This window comes from Harpegnathos saltator, unplaced genomic scaffold (assembly GCF_003227715.2).
Source record: "Harpegnathos saltator strain DR-91 unplaced genomic scaffold, Hsal_v8.6 scaffold144, whole genome shotgun sequence".
NCBI classification, from domain to species: Eukaryota; Metazoa; Arthropoda; class Insecta; order Hymenoptera; family Formicidae; genus Harpegnathos; species Harpegnathos saltator.
Genome location: NW_020229922.1, coordinates 243,069 through 262,264, shown reverse-complemented (window position 1 = coordinate 262,264; position 19,196 = coordinate 243,069). Strand labels below are relative to the sequence as shown.

At 37.9% G+C, this 19,196-nt stretch overlaps 2 protein-coding genes across 10 annotated transcripts; one reads left to right on the top strand and one right to left on the bottom strand.

The window, feature by feature from the left end:
• Window positions 1–1,108: 1,108 nt before the first annotated feature.
• LOC105191489 (RNA-binding protein 25) lies at window positions 1,109–12,502 on the bottom strand. Of its 2 annotated transcripts, none has more exons than XM_011154933.3 (12): window positions 12,323–12,501; window positions 11,457–11,601; window positions 10,387–10,741; window positions 10,120–10,314; window positions 8,628–8,743; window positions 4,024–4,238; window positions 3,176–3,794; window positions 2,418–2,832; window positions 2,105–2,329; window positions 1,855–2,027; window positions 1,507–1,653; window positions 1,109–1,416 (listed from the first exon to the last, which is right to left on the bottom strand). In XM_011154933.3, exons 2-12 carry the CDS (start codon window positions 11,562–11,564, stop codon window positions 1,324–1,326), a joined length of 2,661 nt encoding a protein of 886 aa, XP_011153235.1. In that variant the 5' UTR covers window positions 11,565–11,601; window positions 12,323–12,501; the 3' UTR covers window positions 1,109–1,323. The 2 variants fall into 2 exon arrangements, with proteins under 2 accessions (XP_011153235.1, XP_025164008.1); XM_025308223.1 differs by having other exon boundaries at window positions 1,252–1,416; window positions 10,387–10,711; window positions 12,323–12,502.
• Window positions 12,503–12,791: 289 nt separating this feature from the next.
• On the top strand, window positions 12,792–17,414 carry LOC105191488 (serine/threonine-protein kinase VRK1). Of its 8 annotated transcripts, XM_011154929.3 has the most exons (13): window positions 12,803–13,172; window positions 13,258–13,383; window positions 13,619–13,758; window positions 14,093–14,128; window positions 14,556–14,728; window positions 14,818–14,943; window positions 15,049–15,245; window positions 15,325–15,571; window positions 15,680–15,877; window positions 16,131–16,354; window positions 16,453–16,706; window positions 16,827–16,972; window positions 17,212–17,387. In XM_011154929.3, exons 5-13 carry the CDS (start codon window positions 14,563–14,565, stop codon window positions 17,301–17,303), a joined length of 1,650 nt encoding a protein of 549 aa, XP_011153231.1. In that variant the 5' UTR covers window positions 12,803–13,172; window positions 13,258–13,383; window positions 13,619–13,758; window positions 14,093–14,128; window positions 14,556–14,562; the 3' UTR covers window positions 17,304–17,387. The 8 variants fall into 8 exon arrangements, with proteins under 8 accessions (XP_011153232.1, XP_025164024.1, XP_011153233.1 ...); XM_011154930.3 differs by lacking the exon at window positions 13,258–13,383 and having other exon boundaries at window positions 12,792–12,866; XM_011154931.2 differs by lacking the exon at window positions 13,258–13,383 and having other exon boundaries at window positions 12,802–12,866; window positions 13,652–13,758.
• The last annotated feature ends 1,782 nt before the right edge of the window (window positions 17,415–19,196 follow it).

Here is a 19,196-nt window from a genome sequence, read left to right as displayed (position 1 = left end):
AAAAAATAGGGAGTTCTATTTAAAAAAACAAAGTTGACCCTCATGACCTTAGCAACGCCACCTATGGTCAAACTGATATGACTACTAAATAGATCTTTTTAAGCCCTACAACTTTTATATGAAACATTTTTTCGTATCTTTTATATTTTTCGAAATATTTTAGCGTTCCCGGACTTTTTGAAGACCCTGTATATGTTATGTGTTTTATATATATATATATATATATAACGCATAAACATATATATTTTAAAGTGATTATTAAACGAGGAAAAAATTTTAATGATAATATGACGCGAGGGGTTCAGCTGATTTCTTATATAGCGACGAACCTGAATGCACCGCGATTGTCGCCACGGCCGCTGAGTGCGGGGGGGGCAGGAGGATAGTGGGTGTCACCTCTTGAATTTCGCCTGAAGTGTGCAGATGACGATCTCCAGCTCTGGTAGAAAATCGTACTTGAAACGGTATATGCAGCGACATCTGTACGAAGGAACAGGTACTTCAGCATTTGACCAGCAAATAAAACTGCTGCTATAGGTTTTTTCTTTCTCACGTTTCAATTGGTACGTCGTTTCTGAGGTGTTGGAGATGAGGGAAGTCGTTTGCGCTGTGAAATGAAAAAAATCGACATAAAAATTATTAAAAAAAAATATATATTTATAATAGGCAGCGTCGCGTTCACTACTTAAAGCGGATTATAAGCATAAGCTCTTTTAAAAGCCTTAAAAAGGAATGTCACACATTATCTTCTTGTCACAGACAAGACATTCGATACTTAAATTTGTTCATATAAAAAATAAACAAAGGAACGGAGAAATACATCGAAAATGGATAATATAATAATACGCGTATGCATGTACCTCTGACATAATAATTCTACGATATCTGAATGAAAAAAAAAAAAAAACAAAAAAATGTGTCCATGACACTTTAATACGATTTTTTATCTAGTAAGAAATCCATTAGAAATAAATATCACGTAATTGAGACTAACATTAACATCATAATAAATTATATCGAGATATTTTTCTTTTCTATTAAATTGTCACGTCTAGTTTTCGTTACATACCAATCTGACGATCACAGATAAATTAAAGAGTGCGCGACATATATTATAAATCGTAATTACAAGTTTATTTAACGCTATAAGTTCTACACATTTAAAGTCGGTATCAGCACGACGACAGTATTTTCCCCGTCCATTTTTATAGTATAATAGGTAAATTACGTCTAGATACATGTAATTTCTAGACATCGTCTTAGCCGAGGGGATATATCTTGTAGAAACCGTAATCGTAAAATTCCTCTCAGATGAAATTCCCTTTACTTCACCAAGCCCATCTTTTTAGCTTCCACTTCGTAGATTAGTAACCTCCACATTTTGACTACGAATACTTCTGCTTCTTCGTCTAACACCTAGAACACACGACAGATACGCATTCCGTAACGTTTGTATGTAAAATATAATCAACATATAACATCTGTGTCGTAATCTGTAATAATTACCATCTGTACATCGTCAAGTATTCCCTGAGGAGAACTACCTGCCATCACTTTGCTACAAATAAAATCTACCAGAGTAGGTTCCGGTTCGCCGATATATTCAATAATCTTTTTATTGATCCAAGGTCTGATCCTTTTTTCCATTAATGTCTAAAAAAGAAAAAACACGTATATGGAGCACTATAATCAACGTAAGTTGGATTTATCATTATGGAAATCATTATAATATTCCACACAGAGAAAATAAACTGAATTAAAACACAACCGAAATTCAGTGGTATTGATGAAACTACCCACATCGAAGAATTGTTATAGAGGCAAAGTTTATAAATACACAATATTGATACATACGTTGTCTATCACTGCCCAGTCGAGTTGGTAGCCGAATAACGCATTTTTATCGGTAGGTATTTTATCTATGAGAGATTTGATGTGCTTTCGTTTTTCTTCTTGGCTTTTTGTACTTTCTTCCTTCGCCGGTTTCGTAGTTTCTTCTGGCTTTTTCTTTTTATCATCACCATAATCTTTCAAAAACAAAGACTATAAGTATTTTAATCTCGTCTCATCAGGAATATTAATGAAGGGGTACTGAGATATTAACCTAATGGTACGAGTTTACGTTTCTTCGCGGTATTAGCTGCGTCGTCGTCGTCATCGTTATTAAAAACGTCTTTGACATCCATACGACCCTTCTTCCGCGTCTGATTCGCCTGCTGCGAATTCGTGTTGGCAGCTGCACTTGGACTGACCGGAGTTTTGCCTCCTACGGCGTGATCTCCACTGGCACGATTGCCTCCACTTCCCATAGCGAACGGAACGAAATTACCTGTCGCGACAAAAATACATATAAATGAGATTACCACGACAAAGTGATCACATCATGCCATCATACCTAAACGAGCCGAAATACTTACTGCCGCTCGTCTTCTCCGGCTCGCTGACCAACGACATACGCGAGTCCTCGTCCAACGTCGGTGGAATGGATTGAGCGGGTGTCGTGGCCTGAGCCGGAGACGGCCGCGCGTCTTTCAAGCTTTCTCGGTCCGCTGCTTCTATACTGCCTTCCTGATTCTCCTCGCCCTCGCGATGGTGATTTTGATGATGTCTGTGATGCCGGCGATGATGATGATGATGTCGTGGTGGCGTTCTGGACGGAACCTCTGGCTGAGAAGCGTCATCGAATTGCACCCCGTCGTCGCTGTCACTCTCAATTGGCTCGGTTTCTAGTGGCGGCATCACCTCTTCTTTCTTCGTCGCCTTCTCGTCTTCTTCGTCGATTATAGTAATTACTGGTTTAGGCTTATATTGTTCCTCTCTTTCGGCTTTCAGCTAAAACGATGGATGTGCACGGTATATAAGTTGAGGAGCAAGAAAAATTATACATTCAAAGGTTGAATCCGTTACAATCAATCTTTGTTTCTTTTAATTACGAATTAATTATGAATTAATACTAATACTACCAAGCAGTCGAAACTGACCGATTTACAATTTCCTATACAACAGATTACTAAAATTTACATAACGATGCATTTTATATCTTGTCAATGGGTGTTAAATAAAATTAAAAGAAATAAACATCTGTGCTCTTGCAGAATGTATTTTTTCAAAAATCTATCATTTAGACTGCTCCGGTTGTATTAATCGTCAATGGTTTTAATCTTAAACGACTCACCCTTTCGAATTCCGCAGCAGGATCTGGATGAGAGGCGTCGGCGTACAATTTGTCACGCAGACGCTGAAGCTCCTGGCGTTCAGTGCAGCGGTCCCGCGAGTCCGCCTCGGCCTCGACCGCACGTTCTTCCAGTCGACGGGACAGCTCTTTGCCCTTGTAGTACTTGGCGTCATCGCGATCGTCGTCGTAGTCCTCGAGAAACTCTTTGAGACGCTTCGCCTCTCTCTCGCGGGTCTCGCGTTTCCCGCGGCGTTTCTCCGCCTCCTTCTCGTGCTCCTTTTGTTTACGTCTCTCGCGCGTTTCCCACGCCCTCAGACGTTCCTGGTAAGCCGCTTCCTTCTCTCTCGCTCGCCTCTCATTCTTCTTCCTCTCTTTCGCCTCTTCCTCCTCCTCTCTTTCGCGCATAATTTCCCTCTCAGTTTTTCTCATCTCTTCGCGCTCCCGCTCCCTCTCCCTCTCCCGGTCTCTCTCCTTCTCGCGATCTCGCTCGCGCTCCCGCTCGCGTTCTCTTTCACGATCCCGATCCCGCTCCCGTTCCCGCTCTCGATCTCTTTCGCGGTCTCTGTCCCGGTCCCGGTCTCGGTCACTTCTCGGTCGATCTCTGTCGCGTTCTTTAGACCTGGAGGATTTAAACTCATGACATGAGTTTCATTGTTTACCTACAAAGTTGGTTCAACTTTGTTCCAACAAGTAAAATTACAAATTATACAAGTGAAAAGACCGTCTTCCGTTTTTTTTTATTTTTATTTATGTAATTTATGTTTATTTTTATTTATGTAAGTCAAACGAAATTAGAATAAATCAAAGATTATTTTCTACAGAAAAAAATTATTTGTTTGATGTCTCACCGTGATCTGGATCGGCGTTTGTCCCTTCTGCTGCTGCCGGTACTATCGCTACGACCCTTATGAGACGTAGGGCTACCAAGGTCTCCATCCTGATCGTCCTTGTTGGAGATATCGTCGTCGCGCTTATCGCGCCGTTCTTTTTCCCGCTTCTCGCGCTCCTCCTTCTCGACTGCCTCCTTCTTCCGCTTCACCTGGGCCTTCTCCTCTTCCTGCTTCTATAAAACACAAGAACGCGGGTGCAGGTGAGACGAGAATGTCGAGACAAGCGCGTCGGTCTTGTGATAATGATGGAACCAAGAAACTAGCAATCGTATCCTCCTTAGGTATACAACAAAACGAAGAGCAGGGAGATGCATTATGTGCCATGTATTTGTGTGTGTGTGTGTGTGTGTGTGTGTGTGTATGTGTGTGTGTGTGTGTGTACGTTTAAATAAATGTCAATAAGAGTTCTATTAGCCATTTTGTCACAGCAATATGTACTAATTACTCACAAACAAAACCGTTAAATCAAAAGCTAACGAACATCACAATTCGTGAGATAAATTTTGCCTGTGTATCTTTCGCCAGTGGTAAATGTACAAATGCTTCTGCTCATTTTCACGAATATCCTTATCGATTTCGTGATCGTTTCGTTTCTTTTTCTTTCTTTCTTTTCTTTTTTTTTTCTTTTTGGCACAGTGGAGAGATAGAGAAAACGTATTGATAGAAAAGAAAATCGCACTAAAAACAGTCATACTCGATACAGTTAGTACACGCAGAACGATTACTAGTTGTATAAGCCTTAATAATCATCTGACATAACGAATGTAGAGAGATGTTCATTTCAATATGGTATACTCACTCCACTGGAGTATGCTCGAACGGCGGCATCTTACGCGAAATCTCGGTTTACATATCAATTACCTAAGTGCAGGTACAAATATTTGGATACAGGCATAAGAGTTGTCTTAGGCTCTAGCTTATAAATATAAGTACCTTAAACGCTAAACAGATGCATCGCAGAGGCCACCCAATGTACTTACAACATTGCAAATGTGCCTGTAAAATCGATAGTGTCTAAATCTATGGTAATATATTCTATTAAGAGCTTTGAAAGGGGATTCTCTTTCGAGATTATTTAGTGACTCTTGATCAATATTCAATAATTATTAGAAAATATAATACCAATCGGAGGCGCAGTCATCACGAAGGAGGGTATCCACCAAAACATCTTTTCACATTTGCCAAGAAACTGTCACACTGTTCTGTCAACATTGTTTTCCTCTGGTAATGGTTACACGCGTAATGGCAGCTGATGCAGCAAACTGTTGGATATCAAATGCACAATAGTTTGCCCACCGTTAACGACTCGTGTTATAAACGTGACGTCTTAGAAATAAATTAGTATGGTTCATCCTTATTCGTTATACTAGTATCCAAGATGGGTTACTGTTTGGAAAATCTCGATCGGTCGAGATTAAGAAAAAGTGATGTGCCAGCGCGAGGCGCGCGCGCGTGCGCGCGCGTAAGTCCACGTTTAAACCGCGAATACACGCGTATTAATGTATGTATTTGTCGAGGAAGTAAATTTAACGATAAGTGAGAAGAGCTACTCGCGTTACATTAGCATGCAAGCTCACGTATCTTTTCTCTGAATGCTCTTCCTGACGACGATCATACTATACTATCACGATCATATACGATCATACTATCAGAAACGGCATCGCTGCGGTTCGCGCTAATATGTATGCTTGCAGTTGCTTGCGATCACGAAACTTAAAAAATAATTCATCGTGTTTCGCAGTACTTTTATCGACAAGTCGTTCTTAGTGTTTTGCACCAACCCGGTTTACCTACTTCAGCATAATGGAACGTACAAGCCGTCTCTCTCTCGTCCATACGGTAACCCATGATTCTTGAAAAAACTTGTTTTAAGCTAACAAGGGATAGAGAATAACTCGGTGCATGAAAGTAGATGCACGTTGTGAGGAGAAAATAGACTGCTGTAATATGAAACGTGGTCAAAAGGTATCACTGATTCGGGGGGTAGGCGGTTTCACTAGCAAAAAAACTACAAGAACCGAATGCTCGTGTTTGGCTCATGGTTGTGGAGTTTACTCACGGTGTGAAGTTGACTTGGTCAGTCAGTGTGGTGGTACCGGAGAATGGAGGAGCGCGCGCACCTAGGTACTACATGTCTGATCGAGACGCTGACAGAAGCTGTTTACACAAAATAAAGACAACAACTGAACAGTCGCCATTTTGATGATGACAAAATCATTTTTCATTGTGTGTAGCGTACAGAAAGTCTCCCGGCCCTATCATAGTAGTCTATCCGATAGATGTATCACAATAATATGTCAGCGCCAAAGTGTTTTGCACAAAATGACAATACATTCCAATCCTAGAGTGTGCGTGAAAGCAACCTGGAGAACCGCTTACCTACGTTCGATATGCGAATACTAGACTGCTAGGCGACAGCATGACGATATGCTGCGGCGTTCATTTCATTTGTAACGCGCTTATGTGCCACGTGATATTTTCAAGATCGCACATACATGCTCAACTAATTGTAAAGACAATAATATACAGCGATTCGTTAGATACAAATCACTTGGTGATTACCCTCGAATAAAAACTTAGCTCGAATAAATGAAACAAAAGACAACTATGCGCTTGTAAAATATGCAGAAACGGAATACAGTCGCAAGACAGACGACAGAAGAAATCAGTCTTACTTGGACTCATCGAAAAAGAAAGTATACATTCAATGCGCCCGTATCTCAAATGCTGTCGCTAGCAGTTTAGCATGACATATACAGAAGTAGATAACGTTAGTCACCAAATAAATCGTAATCGTGTCTATCTCTAAACGTCAAAAATATAACAGCCGCAATGTAGCGCAGAGATCAGTATTTGCGACGTATTCAGTAAAACAGAATACCAATAGAAACTAAGTGATCAGCTACATGTCGCCAGCTTGCCACGGAGAGCTACGAGTCTCCTTTAGTAATATATACATATATTGCGCATATTTCTTGTTCTCTCATTTTTTTTCATGTTTGGTTGTTTTGGATTTGTACTCTGACTTACCGACGAGGCTGCAGCCGCCTGCGAAAATACGAGGGATGTGCTGTGATTGACTCCCTTCAGAGCCAATGAGTGAGTGAAAGGGTGGTCCCCACACACAGCATTCCTAGGCGTGTGCGTTTGCTGTGTGCGACGCACGCTGCCTGTTATTATAATTATAGCAACGAGTCACGGCTCCAATTGTTCAGAGCTAACATAGCACACACGCACTTTACCACAAAATACTTAAGAGCTACGGCTTTCGTTACGAGATACTCATAATCCTCTCTTGTACATACAGATACATTCTTTTACACTTTAAGTGTACAGAGAGAAAGAGAGAAAGAGAGAGAAAGAGAGGGGGGAGGGAGAGAAGGAAAGAGGGACAGAAAGAGAAAGAGAGAGATTGATAAATAGAGACAAACATATTATTAATTGATTGACTGATTGAGACTGATTGATTGAGACAAGGAAGGAAAGAAAAAGAAATAGATAGAGAAAGAGAAAGAGAGAAAGACAGAAGGTCTAGCAGTAGTCTGTGATAAGAAGTAGTATGCAATTGGACACTTGCGATTTTCACGTTGCAAGAAAGTCAGCCTGCCATTCAGATTATTTAAGGATAACGCGTAAAATCGCGTCCAATCGTAATATCTCTGCGAAGTAGCTGTTATAACGGTAATTTATCGATAAACATTAAGAGATTTTCTTTCGTGTATAGCACAAATTCACAAATTTCACGTCGTGTTTTATGCCGATGCATACCTCTAATTTCATACAAGTTGACAAAACTTAACATAACGTTTTTCTTTTCTTCGTGTATTCAATGTCTCAAGATGTTGCGGCAATTTTGAATGAACGCAAACGATATTCGATCAACGTCGTTAACATATTTAAACTTTTTTAAATTGACGAATGAGTCGATACATATACAAAAGATACGTGTCGTAAAAGTAACAAAAATAATAAAACAATACAAAGTATTACAAACATATACTTGGTGATATCTTAAAGAAAAATGCAAAATATTCTAATAATTTCACAACACCAAAGTGGCAACGAAAAAGACACAAGAAAGTGAAGCAAAAAAAGAAGTGATTCAAATATTCAGAGAAGATACAATTACACATTACCTTAAGCGAACGGTAATATTTTATCATTAATGCTAATATATTAATAGTTCGATTGAACTATATTCTTTGCCTAATCTTGCTGCATCTAAAATGCGGTATTACATCCCATTGAAATTCCATTATTTGTTAATAATGACAACTATATTCGATTAAAAAAAGATATGTTTATAATGCTTCGTAGGCCGAATTTTACACGTGAGTAATATCAATCTTGTGATTGGTGTCAACACACTTGTAAAGTACCTTCTTAGCATACTGTATCGTAAGTACTTAGTATACTTACGATACTTTCTTGAAGAAGAGAATTCCATCTTTTGTTATGTCTACGCGATACAAATTTCTTTTTACGACAAACAATGAAAAAAAAAAAAGAAGACAGGACTCAAAGAACGAAAGAGATATAAAAATATTCATGATAATAATTACCTTCATGACTTCTCTGAATTTGCCGATCTCCCGGGTAATCAAGTCTCTTTTACTCTCTTCTATCTCCGTGTCATCCAAGTTTAAGGACTTAGCTACTATTTTTGTCTGGTGTTCCTCTGCAATGAGTAACATTAATATTATCTATCATATACATTGTTGTCCTATAATGTATATATGATTATTGTACTAGGTGCGCAACTAAGTTCCCGGGTTTCACACATGGATGGCGCTAACGACACATGTAGTGTTTTTTTTATAGCTTGGACATCTGTTAACAATAACCAGTCGTAATACCAACACATATCGCAACGCAAAAATATCTTTTCTAATAACGAAGATGTCGAGTTTTGTGCCAAATAAACAGCATTTGCGGGAAGCTTTGCTTTTCTGCTTTAACTTGAAAAAAAGTGCAGCTGAAACACGTCGTTTGCTTGAGGAAGGCCTACGGTGAGCATCGAAAACTACCTGTGAAGATTGGTTTAAACGCTTCAGAAGTGGCGATTTCGACACTGAGGACAAGGAGCGCTCCGGAAGACCAAAAACAAGCCGGAGGACGCCGATCTGCAAGCGTTATTGGATGAAGATGATACGCAAACACAAGATCAACTTGCGGAGGCATTAAACATAACTCGCCAAGGTATTTCCAAACCTTTACATGCCATGGGAAAATTCAAAAGGAAGGAAAATGAGTGCCACATGAGTTGACTGAGAGACAGATGGAAAATCGAAGAGTCACTTCCGAAATTTTGCTTTTGCGGCATGAAAGAAAGAGTATCCTGCATCGAATTGTTACTGGCGATGAGAAGTGGATATATTTTGAGAATCTCAAACGCAAAAAATCGTGGCTTTCATCTGACGAAGCATCGACATCGACGGCACGGCCAAATCGCTTCGGAAAGAAAACAATGCTCTGCGTTTGGTGGGACCAGAAAGGAATCGTGTACTATGAGCTGCTGAAACTGGGCGAAACTGTCAATGGGCATCGCTACCGACAACAACTGATCAATTTGAACCATGCATTGCTTGAAAAACGGCCAGAATGGGACACGAGACACGAACGAGTGATATTGCAGCACGACAACGCTCCGTGCCATTGCATTTCCATCGTCCAGGACACCATCGAAACGCTGAAATGGGATCTGCTACCGCACCCGCCGTATTCGCCAGACCTGGTCCCTTCCGATTATCACTTGTTCCGGTCGATGGCGTATGGCTTGGCTGGGCAACACTTGGCCAATTTCGAAGAAGTGCAAAATTGGTTGGATGAATGGTTTCGGTCCAAAGACGCGTCGTTTTATCGTCGCGGTATTCATGTATTGCCAGAGAGATGACAAAAATGTGTAGCTAGCGAGGGACGATACTTTGAATAAACCATTTTTTGTATTACTCTTGAAATTTTCCATTTTTCATTGATCAAAAAAACCCGAAAACTTAGTTGCGCACCTAGTACAATATACAATATGCAAGAATTAAAAATTATACAAATAATCACCTGGAGCAACTTGTGCCATTTCTAAGTCTATGGCATGCTCCGCTATGATCTGATTGATGCGAGCCAGCGCGTCGGCGTCGACCACTCTCATACCTTCGTCCATGTAGTCTTCACCTTCCTCGCCGTCGGCTCCGTCGGTAGATGTTTCGTCTTGCAATGGCGACTGACCACCTCTCAGTTTCTTCCTTCGCTCAGCTGCGAAATAACACACATATAATTAGTTTCATCCTAATCCGTGCTGTCGCTCTTATCGCTGAAGATTCCTACCTTTGAAATGGTCCAGGACTACCTTAGTTTTAGCATCCACTTTGACGAGAAGTTTTTTCGTGCCAATTTCCATGTCATGTAACAATCGCACCGCCCTGAGGCCAGCGTCGGGGCCAGCGAATTCACAAAATCCGAACGCCTGCACTCTTTTCCATGAAAGCACGTGACCGCAAGCACCCAGAATGTGACGCATCATCACGTCGGGTGCTCTGTCCATTATGTTACCAACGAACACGGTGACAGGCGGGCCAGGTTCCCTTTCGCGCCGGCGATTGTTATCGTGGCGATTTTGATTGCGCGAATAGCGTACAGCCGGCGCGGATGTCTGCATCGCAGATACGGGTGTTGGAATCATCTATGTTTTATAAATGGTAGGATTCTTAATTATGCACATGTCTACTCATGCACTCTGCATTTCCCCTCTCTTTCTAACTGTGCGATTAATTCATTCTTATTTTAACTATTTCAGCATTGCTACAAATTAACAGCTTATCATTCCACTTTACACACGCGCATATATCATGCACAAAATAAAAATAGCGTATGGAAGATAGTCGTGTGTTAAATCAGAAGATTAAGCTATATGTGTAAAGTTGTTTCACAAAATATTTCTCATGTATATATTTCAAATAAATTTATGATATCATAATCATACATGTCAATATTTTATACATTATTAGAATATATAGCAATATAGAATGAAAGTTTTCAAGACAAAATTTAAGAAAGATATATAGACATATATACTTTTGATTCATCAAATCACACAAAGCAATACATTATAATAAATTATGTGTATATGTGTGTGCTTTATGGTATAATGATAATAATAATAATAATACAAAACATATATGCATTAATCAATATTGCGGCTCAACGGTACATAGAATTATGTTTATTCCGTAGGTAACAATTTGAAAACTAATTTCACAACAGCAGCAAAAAAGCAAAAGTTCCTACATATAAATTTGCCACTTAGTTTGCATATAAATAAAGACAGTGTATTTTACAAACAATCTATTCTTATCAAAACACAATTATCATGCCTTAATATGATAGAATTTACTTACATGTGCCATGGGCATGACTCCACCTATAATTGGGGGAGGTGCACCAACCATGTATGGCATTGGAGGCATTCCTGGAATACCCATAGGTGGCTGACCAGGATAAGACATGATTACGATGAATTTATACTATACAGCAATAGATACTCTGTAACAAAAAAATTATTTGACTTTTAAATCATAAACATACTTTCTTAAGATTAAATCAACTGTAATCATATAAACTTAAAATTAAGTAAATTTTATCATAAATCACACAATTATTATAAATATTTGTATAAATAGCGATATATAGTAATATACAAGAAATACAAGTGCGCAGTATAACAAAATTACGATAAAAAATATATGAATTAATAGGAGACATTAGAATTTCAAATGAAGAATTTGATGTGTATCTAGCAACAATTATGTACACAGCAACAGTTATGTATTCTTTCAGACACGGTGCACAAAGGAGCATTCGTCATCTCGTAGTTTGCGATAAAGTTGAATTTCGCAAACCGTATGCTCCTTTTTTCGCAAACATACGGCGGCACATTTTCCATGAAAGAAATCGGCAATAATTGCGATTATGGCCGCGACGTGAAAGTAAAATGCTTCAGCCACTAACACACTCACAACGGAGAAAGAAAGAGTGAAACAGAGAATAGCAAGAAGGAGAACGAGAATGAGAGAGTGATAAAGAGGAGGAGAGAAAGAGAGAGAGAGAGACAGAGAGAGAGAGAGAGAGAGAGAGAGAGAGAGAGAGAGAGAGAGAGAGAGAGAGAGAGAGAGAGAGAGAGATGGAGAGAACGAATGATACGTCGATGCGGATGAATTCTAACCACTAAACGAACACCAAGAGGGAGCATTAAAACAATACTCACACAATGGGCTTGCGATCAATCCATTTCGATCTATCACGGCAGAAATCCGCACGTTATTCCGATAAAAATTTCGTCGGTCTGACTATAACTATCGTCTGAACGACACGAAATGCACTTCGATTTTAACATCAAGGCATTTCCTTTACTTCGCCCACTATGGCGCCGCGATTGCTCGGCAGAGATTAGTTGTGAACTAGAAGGTAATGCGCAAGGTTAGAGAAAACTTCACAATTCATTTATTAACGGCTATGATTCACGAATGCCCAGACACAGTTGCATTGTACGGAGTCGAAAATCCCTAAAATGTAACTGCGAAGACAGCCAATAGCGAATAAGCGGAGTTGTTGACATCGAACAGAAACGATTCAGATTGGCTTGTGGTCCCTCTTTGTCCCGAATCACAGCGTCCTTACGACAAGTCTGAATTCATATTACATGGTTATGTTCTAGTATATCCTCAGATCTATGGTTTCAGCTGATCGGCGCTTCCGTTCGCGTAATGGCAGTTGATGGCAGTGCGTATCCGACTCGGACTCGGGGAGAGGTGAATACTTTGGCGGAGCGTGGGTTGTAGCGACTCGACGAGCGTCGCTCTATGTCGGCGGCTGTAACGACAAACCGTTGCGGGCATTGACACACGTGTTCGACGCTTCAAAGTGTGCTTCCCGTTCATATTGCTCATATTGTACGGGAGCGACGACGACGAAAGACCGACACATCATACACACACACACACACACACACACAACGTAAACGTCGGCGAGACGTTACTCTTGGCGCTTCCATTAACATATACATAACATAGCCGCACTGTACCGAAACCATTCTCCCGTAAAAGCCGTATCAGACGGTGCGTGAAAAATTGCGAATTGCAAATCAGAAATTGACCAATTGAATAATTTGGATTTTCACTCGCTTCATTCTGATTGGTTTAGTGTCAATCTACAGTTCGCATTCCTCGATCTCCAATACTTGGTGTTGTATGAACTTAAAGAGTCGGCCGCTTATCAATTTCATTCGCATACCGCAAATCTCTAGCTCGTCATCGCAAAATACGAAGAGTAAGTGCGAGAGGCAAGTCGCCGGCTAATCGTCGCGATATATGAAGGATATCAATTATCCTGAGAACAGTATTTTATATGTGTGTGTGTGTGTGTATATATGTGGTGCACATGCAGACACACACACACACATATATATGCATATATATTTATGTTTTTAAATATATTTATAAATATATATGCACGTATTCATATTTACATATAAATCATTGGTTTCTCGCTTTCAAATTCGTAGTTAACCATTAGAATGTTCTCGATAATCAACTAGACTACGAATCTCAATCTCACTGTGAAGGCTCGAGATACTAGGATGCAGGATATGAATTCCTTTCATTAAGTAATAAATAAATTGTTCCTTAAGAATTTATACAACATGTAAGTATATTTATTATCGTAGAAAATAACATAGGAAAGAGAATTGTACTTATATTTCTATCTGAAATTTATACAAGTCCATTGTTGTTATGATATTATTGTTTGTTAGGACTTTCTAATTAGTAATTAATTGGTAGATTTTTTATGACAAACTATATATATATGTATGTGCACTGATAATAGTGTATATAAAATAATAAATATATTTATTTGATACTTTATATTTTACTAGAAATCTGAAATGTAATAATAGCTTTGCTTATAAATTTTTATTAAAATCTATATTTTTGTGTTTGCACCTATTTTAACCAATATGCTTTCACATGTCCTCTAGGATTACAGAGGAAATATCTGTCTCTTATTCTTAAATGTAAGTGTATGTATAAATATTTTGAATTTTATAATATATTGATAACAGTCATTAAAAAAATAACATACAGGAAGTATACATATCTTTCTAATGAAGAAATTTGCATAGTTAATACACAAATAAAAATATGTTGACAAATATGTACTAGTATTTGAAAGAATCATGATAGATTATTGTAATTAAAATTATTTATATGTACAATATTATTATACAATTCTTGTAAATTCCTGTAACCTACAAGATTGTGAGAGTTTATTAAACATTATACTAGTGTTTTGTTCATATTAAATCTCAAACACTCATGATATCATTTTAACAATGCTGTAAAATAATTTTTACATTATAGATTTTATATGTGACTTTCTATTTAAATTGTAACATAGTTTCTGCAAAAAGATAGAATTATGTACTATATATAATTTAATAGTGATAAAATGCCACCAAGGCGTGTAGAAGACGTGCCTGTTAAAAGAGTAGCAGCCGCAGGGTGCAAATTACCAGCACAATTGCCAGCAGGAGAAATTCTAACAGATATTACGCAAAATAAATGGAAATTGGGAAATACGATTGGCTATGGTGGTTTTGGAGATATATACCTAGGTACGTTTATATATTTAAGGCTTGACTGCATTTCTAAATCCACAATAGTTATTCTAAATTAAATTATAAAAACATTTTTTATTTTATAGCTTCCAACGACATTACATCGCCTGTTGGGGAAGATGCAAAGTATGTTATAAAAATTGAACCTCACAATAATGGGCCGTTATTTGTCGAAATGAATTTCTACATTAGAGCGGCACGCAGGCACATGAGTAAATAATTTTTAATATTTTACAACAGATAAATCGTGAAAATATATATAAAATTAATATAAATGCACATACACAAACATTTCTGGCTTTCTGATATCTGTGCAGTTGAAAGCTGGTGTAATTCACAAGGCAAAAGAAGGATTGGTGTCCCTACATACGAAGGATCAGGGTCTCATGTTTACAGAGGCCAACGGTACAGGTTTCTGGTAATACCGCGGTATGGTATAGATATCGGAAAATTATTTCTAACGCACAGGAGAAAGTTGCCAACAAAACTCGTCAACACGTTAGCTGTACAAATGGTAAAATTTGCGATCGAAATTGAATGTGATATGCATTTTGGACCTCGCAGTTGTATTAAAGTTGCAATTTTTCTTGCAGTTGGACGCGTTAGAGTATATTCACAGTAAGGGATACGCTCATGCGGATATAAAGGGACCAAATATCCTGCTTGCGGGAACATACGGGGAAGGAATAGGAAGAGAAAAGTCCGAAGCATATTTAGTGGACTACGGATTGGCGTATCGTTTTCGCACAGGAACTGGTCAGCATAAATCGTTCGTACACGACGAGAGAAGAGCTCACGAAGGCACTTTAGAGTATACATCGCGGGATGCTCATCATGGAAGTATGTCGATTAATTTCAAAAACAAACTTTCTTATATCTGTATAATGTTTTATCGGCTATGAAGAAAGAAAAATAGAAAATTTTCTCATTAATTAAAATATGTTCCAGCACACTCAAGGAGAGGAGATTTAGAGACTTTAGGATATAATATTATACAGTGGTTATGTGGAAAGCTGCCATGGGAAAAAACTAATGATGAGATGAGTTTACTGAATCCAGAAGAAGTTCATGCACAAAAGGAAATTCTTCTCTCAGACTTACCTTTGTTTATGGACAAATGCTTCCCTGACAAGAAAAAGCCGCCTGGTTTGTATATTTTTATTAAATATTGGGTTAGACAAAAAATTCAATTTGATGTTAAATCAAATTTGATTATTCTCTTTTTTTACGTTGAGTAAAAATATATGTCAACCAAGCAATTGTTGTCTATGATTCTCCTTTTTTCGTAAAAGATGATTGATTTACCATCAAAGAAAGCGGAAGGTTAAACTGAATTTTTTGGCTGATGATATAAGAAATAAAATTTGATCTTTATTTTAACTTTGCATATTTTTTATAGCTGCGATTTTAGAATATATGAAGCATATCACCGAGCTAGAATTCGAGACTAAACCCAATTATTCTTATTTGCGGAATTTGTTTCTGTATGGCGGTAGTCAAGACGGCAATATACCTTCGTATCTTTATTATATGAAGGAATCCAGTGAAAATCTTACGTGCTCCACATTTTTTGAGCGTCCATATCTAAGAGAAAGAAAACCTTGTAGGCCTGTAAACGGCGAGGTAAACTGTTAACTTTAAATATTCCATAATCCTCAGACACCGATGTTCTTATGATGTATAATTCTGATTGTTTTATTATAATGTTATCTATTTTCTAGATACGAATAACGCGAAACACGCTGCCTAAACATCCAACTCAGAAGAAAGACTTTTCTTGGGAAGCGGTATTAGCATTGCACCCGGATAAATTCGCGAAAATTAGTACCCAATCACCACCTTCGCCTCTCACGCCGCCCCCGTCACCGCGACCACCCTCTTTACCAACGTATGCGATGTTGGATGTACTTCGTAGAATGAAAGAAAAACAATCTGGTACATTTAGGCACACCAAATCACCGTTAAAGTCATCAGAGTTAGTATTCAAGTTTGTCGATCGCTCATTCGAGCATGCTAAACAGATATAAATATATACTAAGTGTAACACATATTATTTTCATATTTTCTAATACTTCATTATTTTCTTGAATCTCAGTAACGACCTCAAGGCAAAATGGATGACCCCAGCGATGGAGGAAATTGCACGACTAAGGAAAAAGAACACCGATTCGCTCGTTTCTGAGTCTGATCCGGAAAGCAGTACATTACGCATAACACGTTCTCGTGTGGCAAAATTAAAACGTAAGATAATGCTATATATGAAAAAACGCGATAAGTCGATCACTATTACATTGAATTTTTAGTCTATGTGTGTTATAGTTTTTAAATTTTTGAGAATTCTCCATTTCCGCTCGAGAAATTGAAATGTCTTGTAAAAAGTATTCTATGTCTTGAATTTACGTCGTTGTTGTATGTCTAATTTCATTTTTTGGTTGTGTCATTTTTCAATGTATATTTATATATATTTTTTTTTATATTAGGACTCGGAGCTCAAAAGCAACGTAAACGGACGCAAGAAAATCCTATTGACAGCACAGTAAGGCATAAAAGAAGGAAAGGGCCGTCCTCCTAAATGGGCTCGAGTATTACGGAGAGATTGCTTCTCTGACAATGATACCATCGGCATTCTCTTCCTCTCCCCCTCTATGTCTCTCTCTCTCTCTCTCTCTCTCTCTCTCTCTCTCTCTCTCTCTCTCTCTCTCTCTCTCTCCCTCCCTCTCTCCCTCCCTCCCTCCCTCCCTCCCTCTCTCTCTCTCTCTCCCTCTCTCTCTCTCTCTCTCTCTCTCCTCTCTCTCTCTCTCTCTCTCTCTCTCTCTCTCTCTCTCTCTCTCTCTCTCTCTCTCTCTCTCTCTCTCTGTTTCTCTCTCTCTCTCTCATTCTCATATACTTCGATTAGGAAATATATAATAAAGTATTACTTGTGGACAAAATTTCACATCCATCGACGATCGCGCCAATTTGTTTAAGACTGCTTCATCAATATGATTTGTTCTTCGATAACTTTGTGCGTTAGGCATAAGATTTTTAAATAGTTGTATAGCGAACAAAATAATGGTAATACTAGCGAATAATATGCTAAGTGACTTCCTCCTACAAATTCGCAGAGATCCAGTAGAATTAATGATGTTCGTATAGAAAAACGTGGACTGTGGATATCGTAATATTCCTGCAGGACTCAAATTGATAGCTACCGAACCAAGGTCGCGAACTTTGCAGTTTCATTATTAGTTTTAATTTATATAATATTAACACACAATGTGTGATCAAGTATAACTTTAATAAACCGGATAATATAATAAATATTTAATGCGTTAGAGCAATTCTTATATCAACTTCACGTTTAACGTGCTTTGTTACGCATATACAGAGTGTCCAATAAGTCTATCGGCGATAACGATTGTATCACGTTTACTGGACATTTTGTATATATATGTTCACATCATAAATCCGAAATTAAGAATCGTACATCTAATATATACCATCATCAACTCAGCTCGTTAAATTCGACATTATAACTGTTGTACTTTGCAATCACTAGAGATTTGATCGTATTCCAAAAGAATAATGTAGAGTATTCACGTAACAAGAATTAATTTACAATTTATTTACATAAATAACAAAGATAACTGTGCAAAATTGACACAGATAGAGCTATATGTCCTCTGTAGCGCGATTTTAATTTAGAAATATTGTGCAATATCGTAAAGAAATGTTAAACGAAAGACACATGACTTGGAGCTTGAATATGTCATGCTTCTGATGAAATATTGTTTTCCATAATGACTATGTCTTTCCCTCTATCTGCTCAAGATTTATAAAATACTGAGAAGGAATTGCCTGTGTGCAAATGTCTAATTCGATTAACATTTCATACGAAATTGGTAAGAAGAAGAAAAGAAATAGCACAGATATACTTCATGTTATAATGTATACTTTTGATTCGTATTAAGGTTGATTTGTAAATATTATATTTCGTCATTTTCGTGCCGCTGATTTATACATTTCTCTGAGGATAAGAGGATCTATGAGCATACGTTATACTTTTATATAGTAGTTTATAATACTTTGCCGTATATATAATTGTGAGCAGAACATAGATGTGAATATGTATTTAGTTTACTTCGACGTTTAGTTTACTCTTATCATGACACTTAAAATCGGTGCTTATTATTTGCAGAAGGATAAGATTCGTCTTCATCTAATGGAACATTTACAATTACATAATTAGATCGTGATGTTTTGTACACATTACATAAATAACTCGATAACGTAATTCCCGAGCTTACTGTGTATATTGAAGATATATCATTACGGTTTTACCATACATCATTACAGTATCATTATGTGCTTTTATTTATGACGATTTTAGATGGAAGACTATTATAGTTAACGTTCAATTATTGTTAGTACGTTCGTGATCGTGATCATAGATTTACATGTTCTGCGTTAGAATTTTTTTTTAACG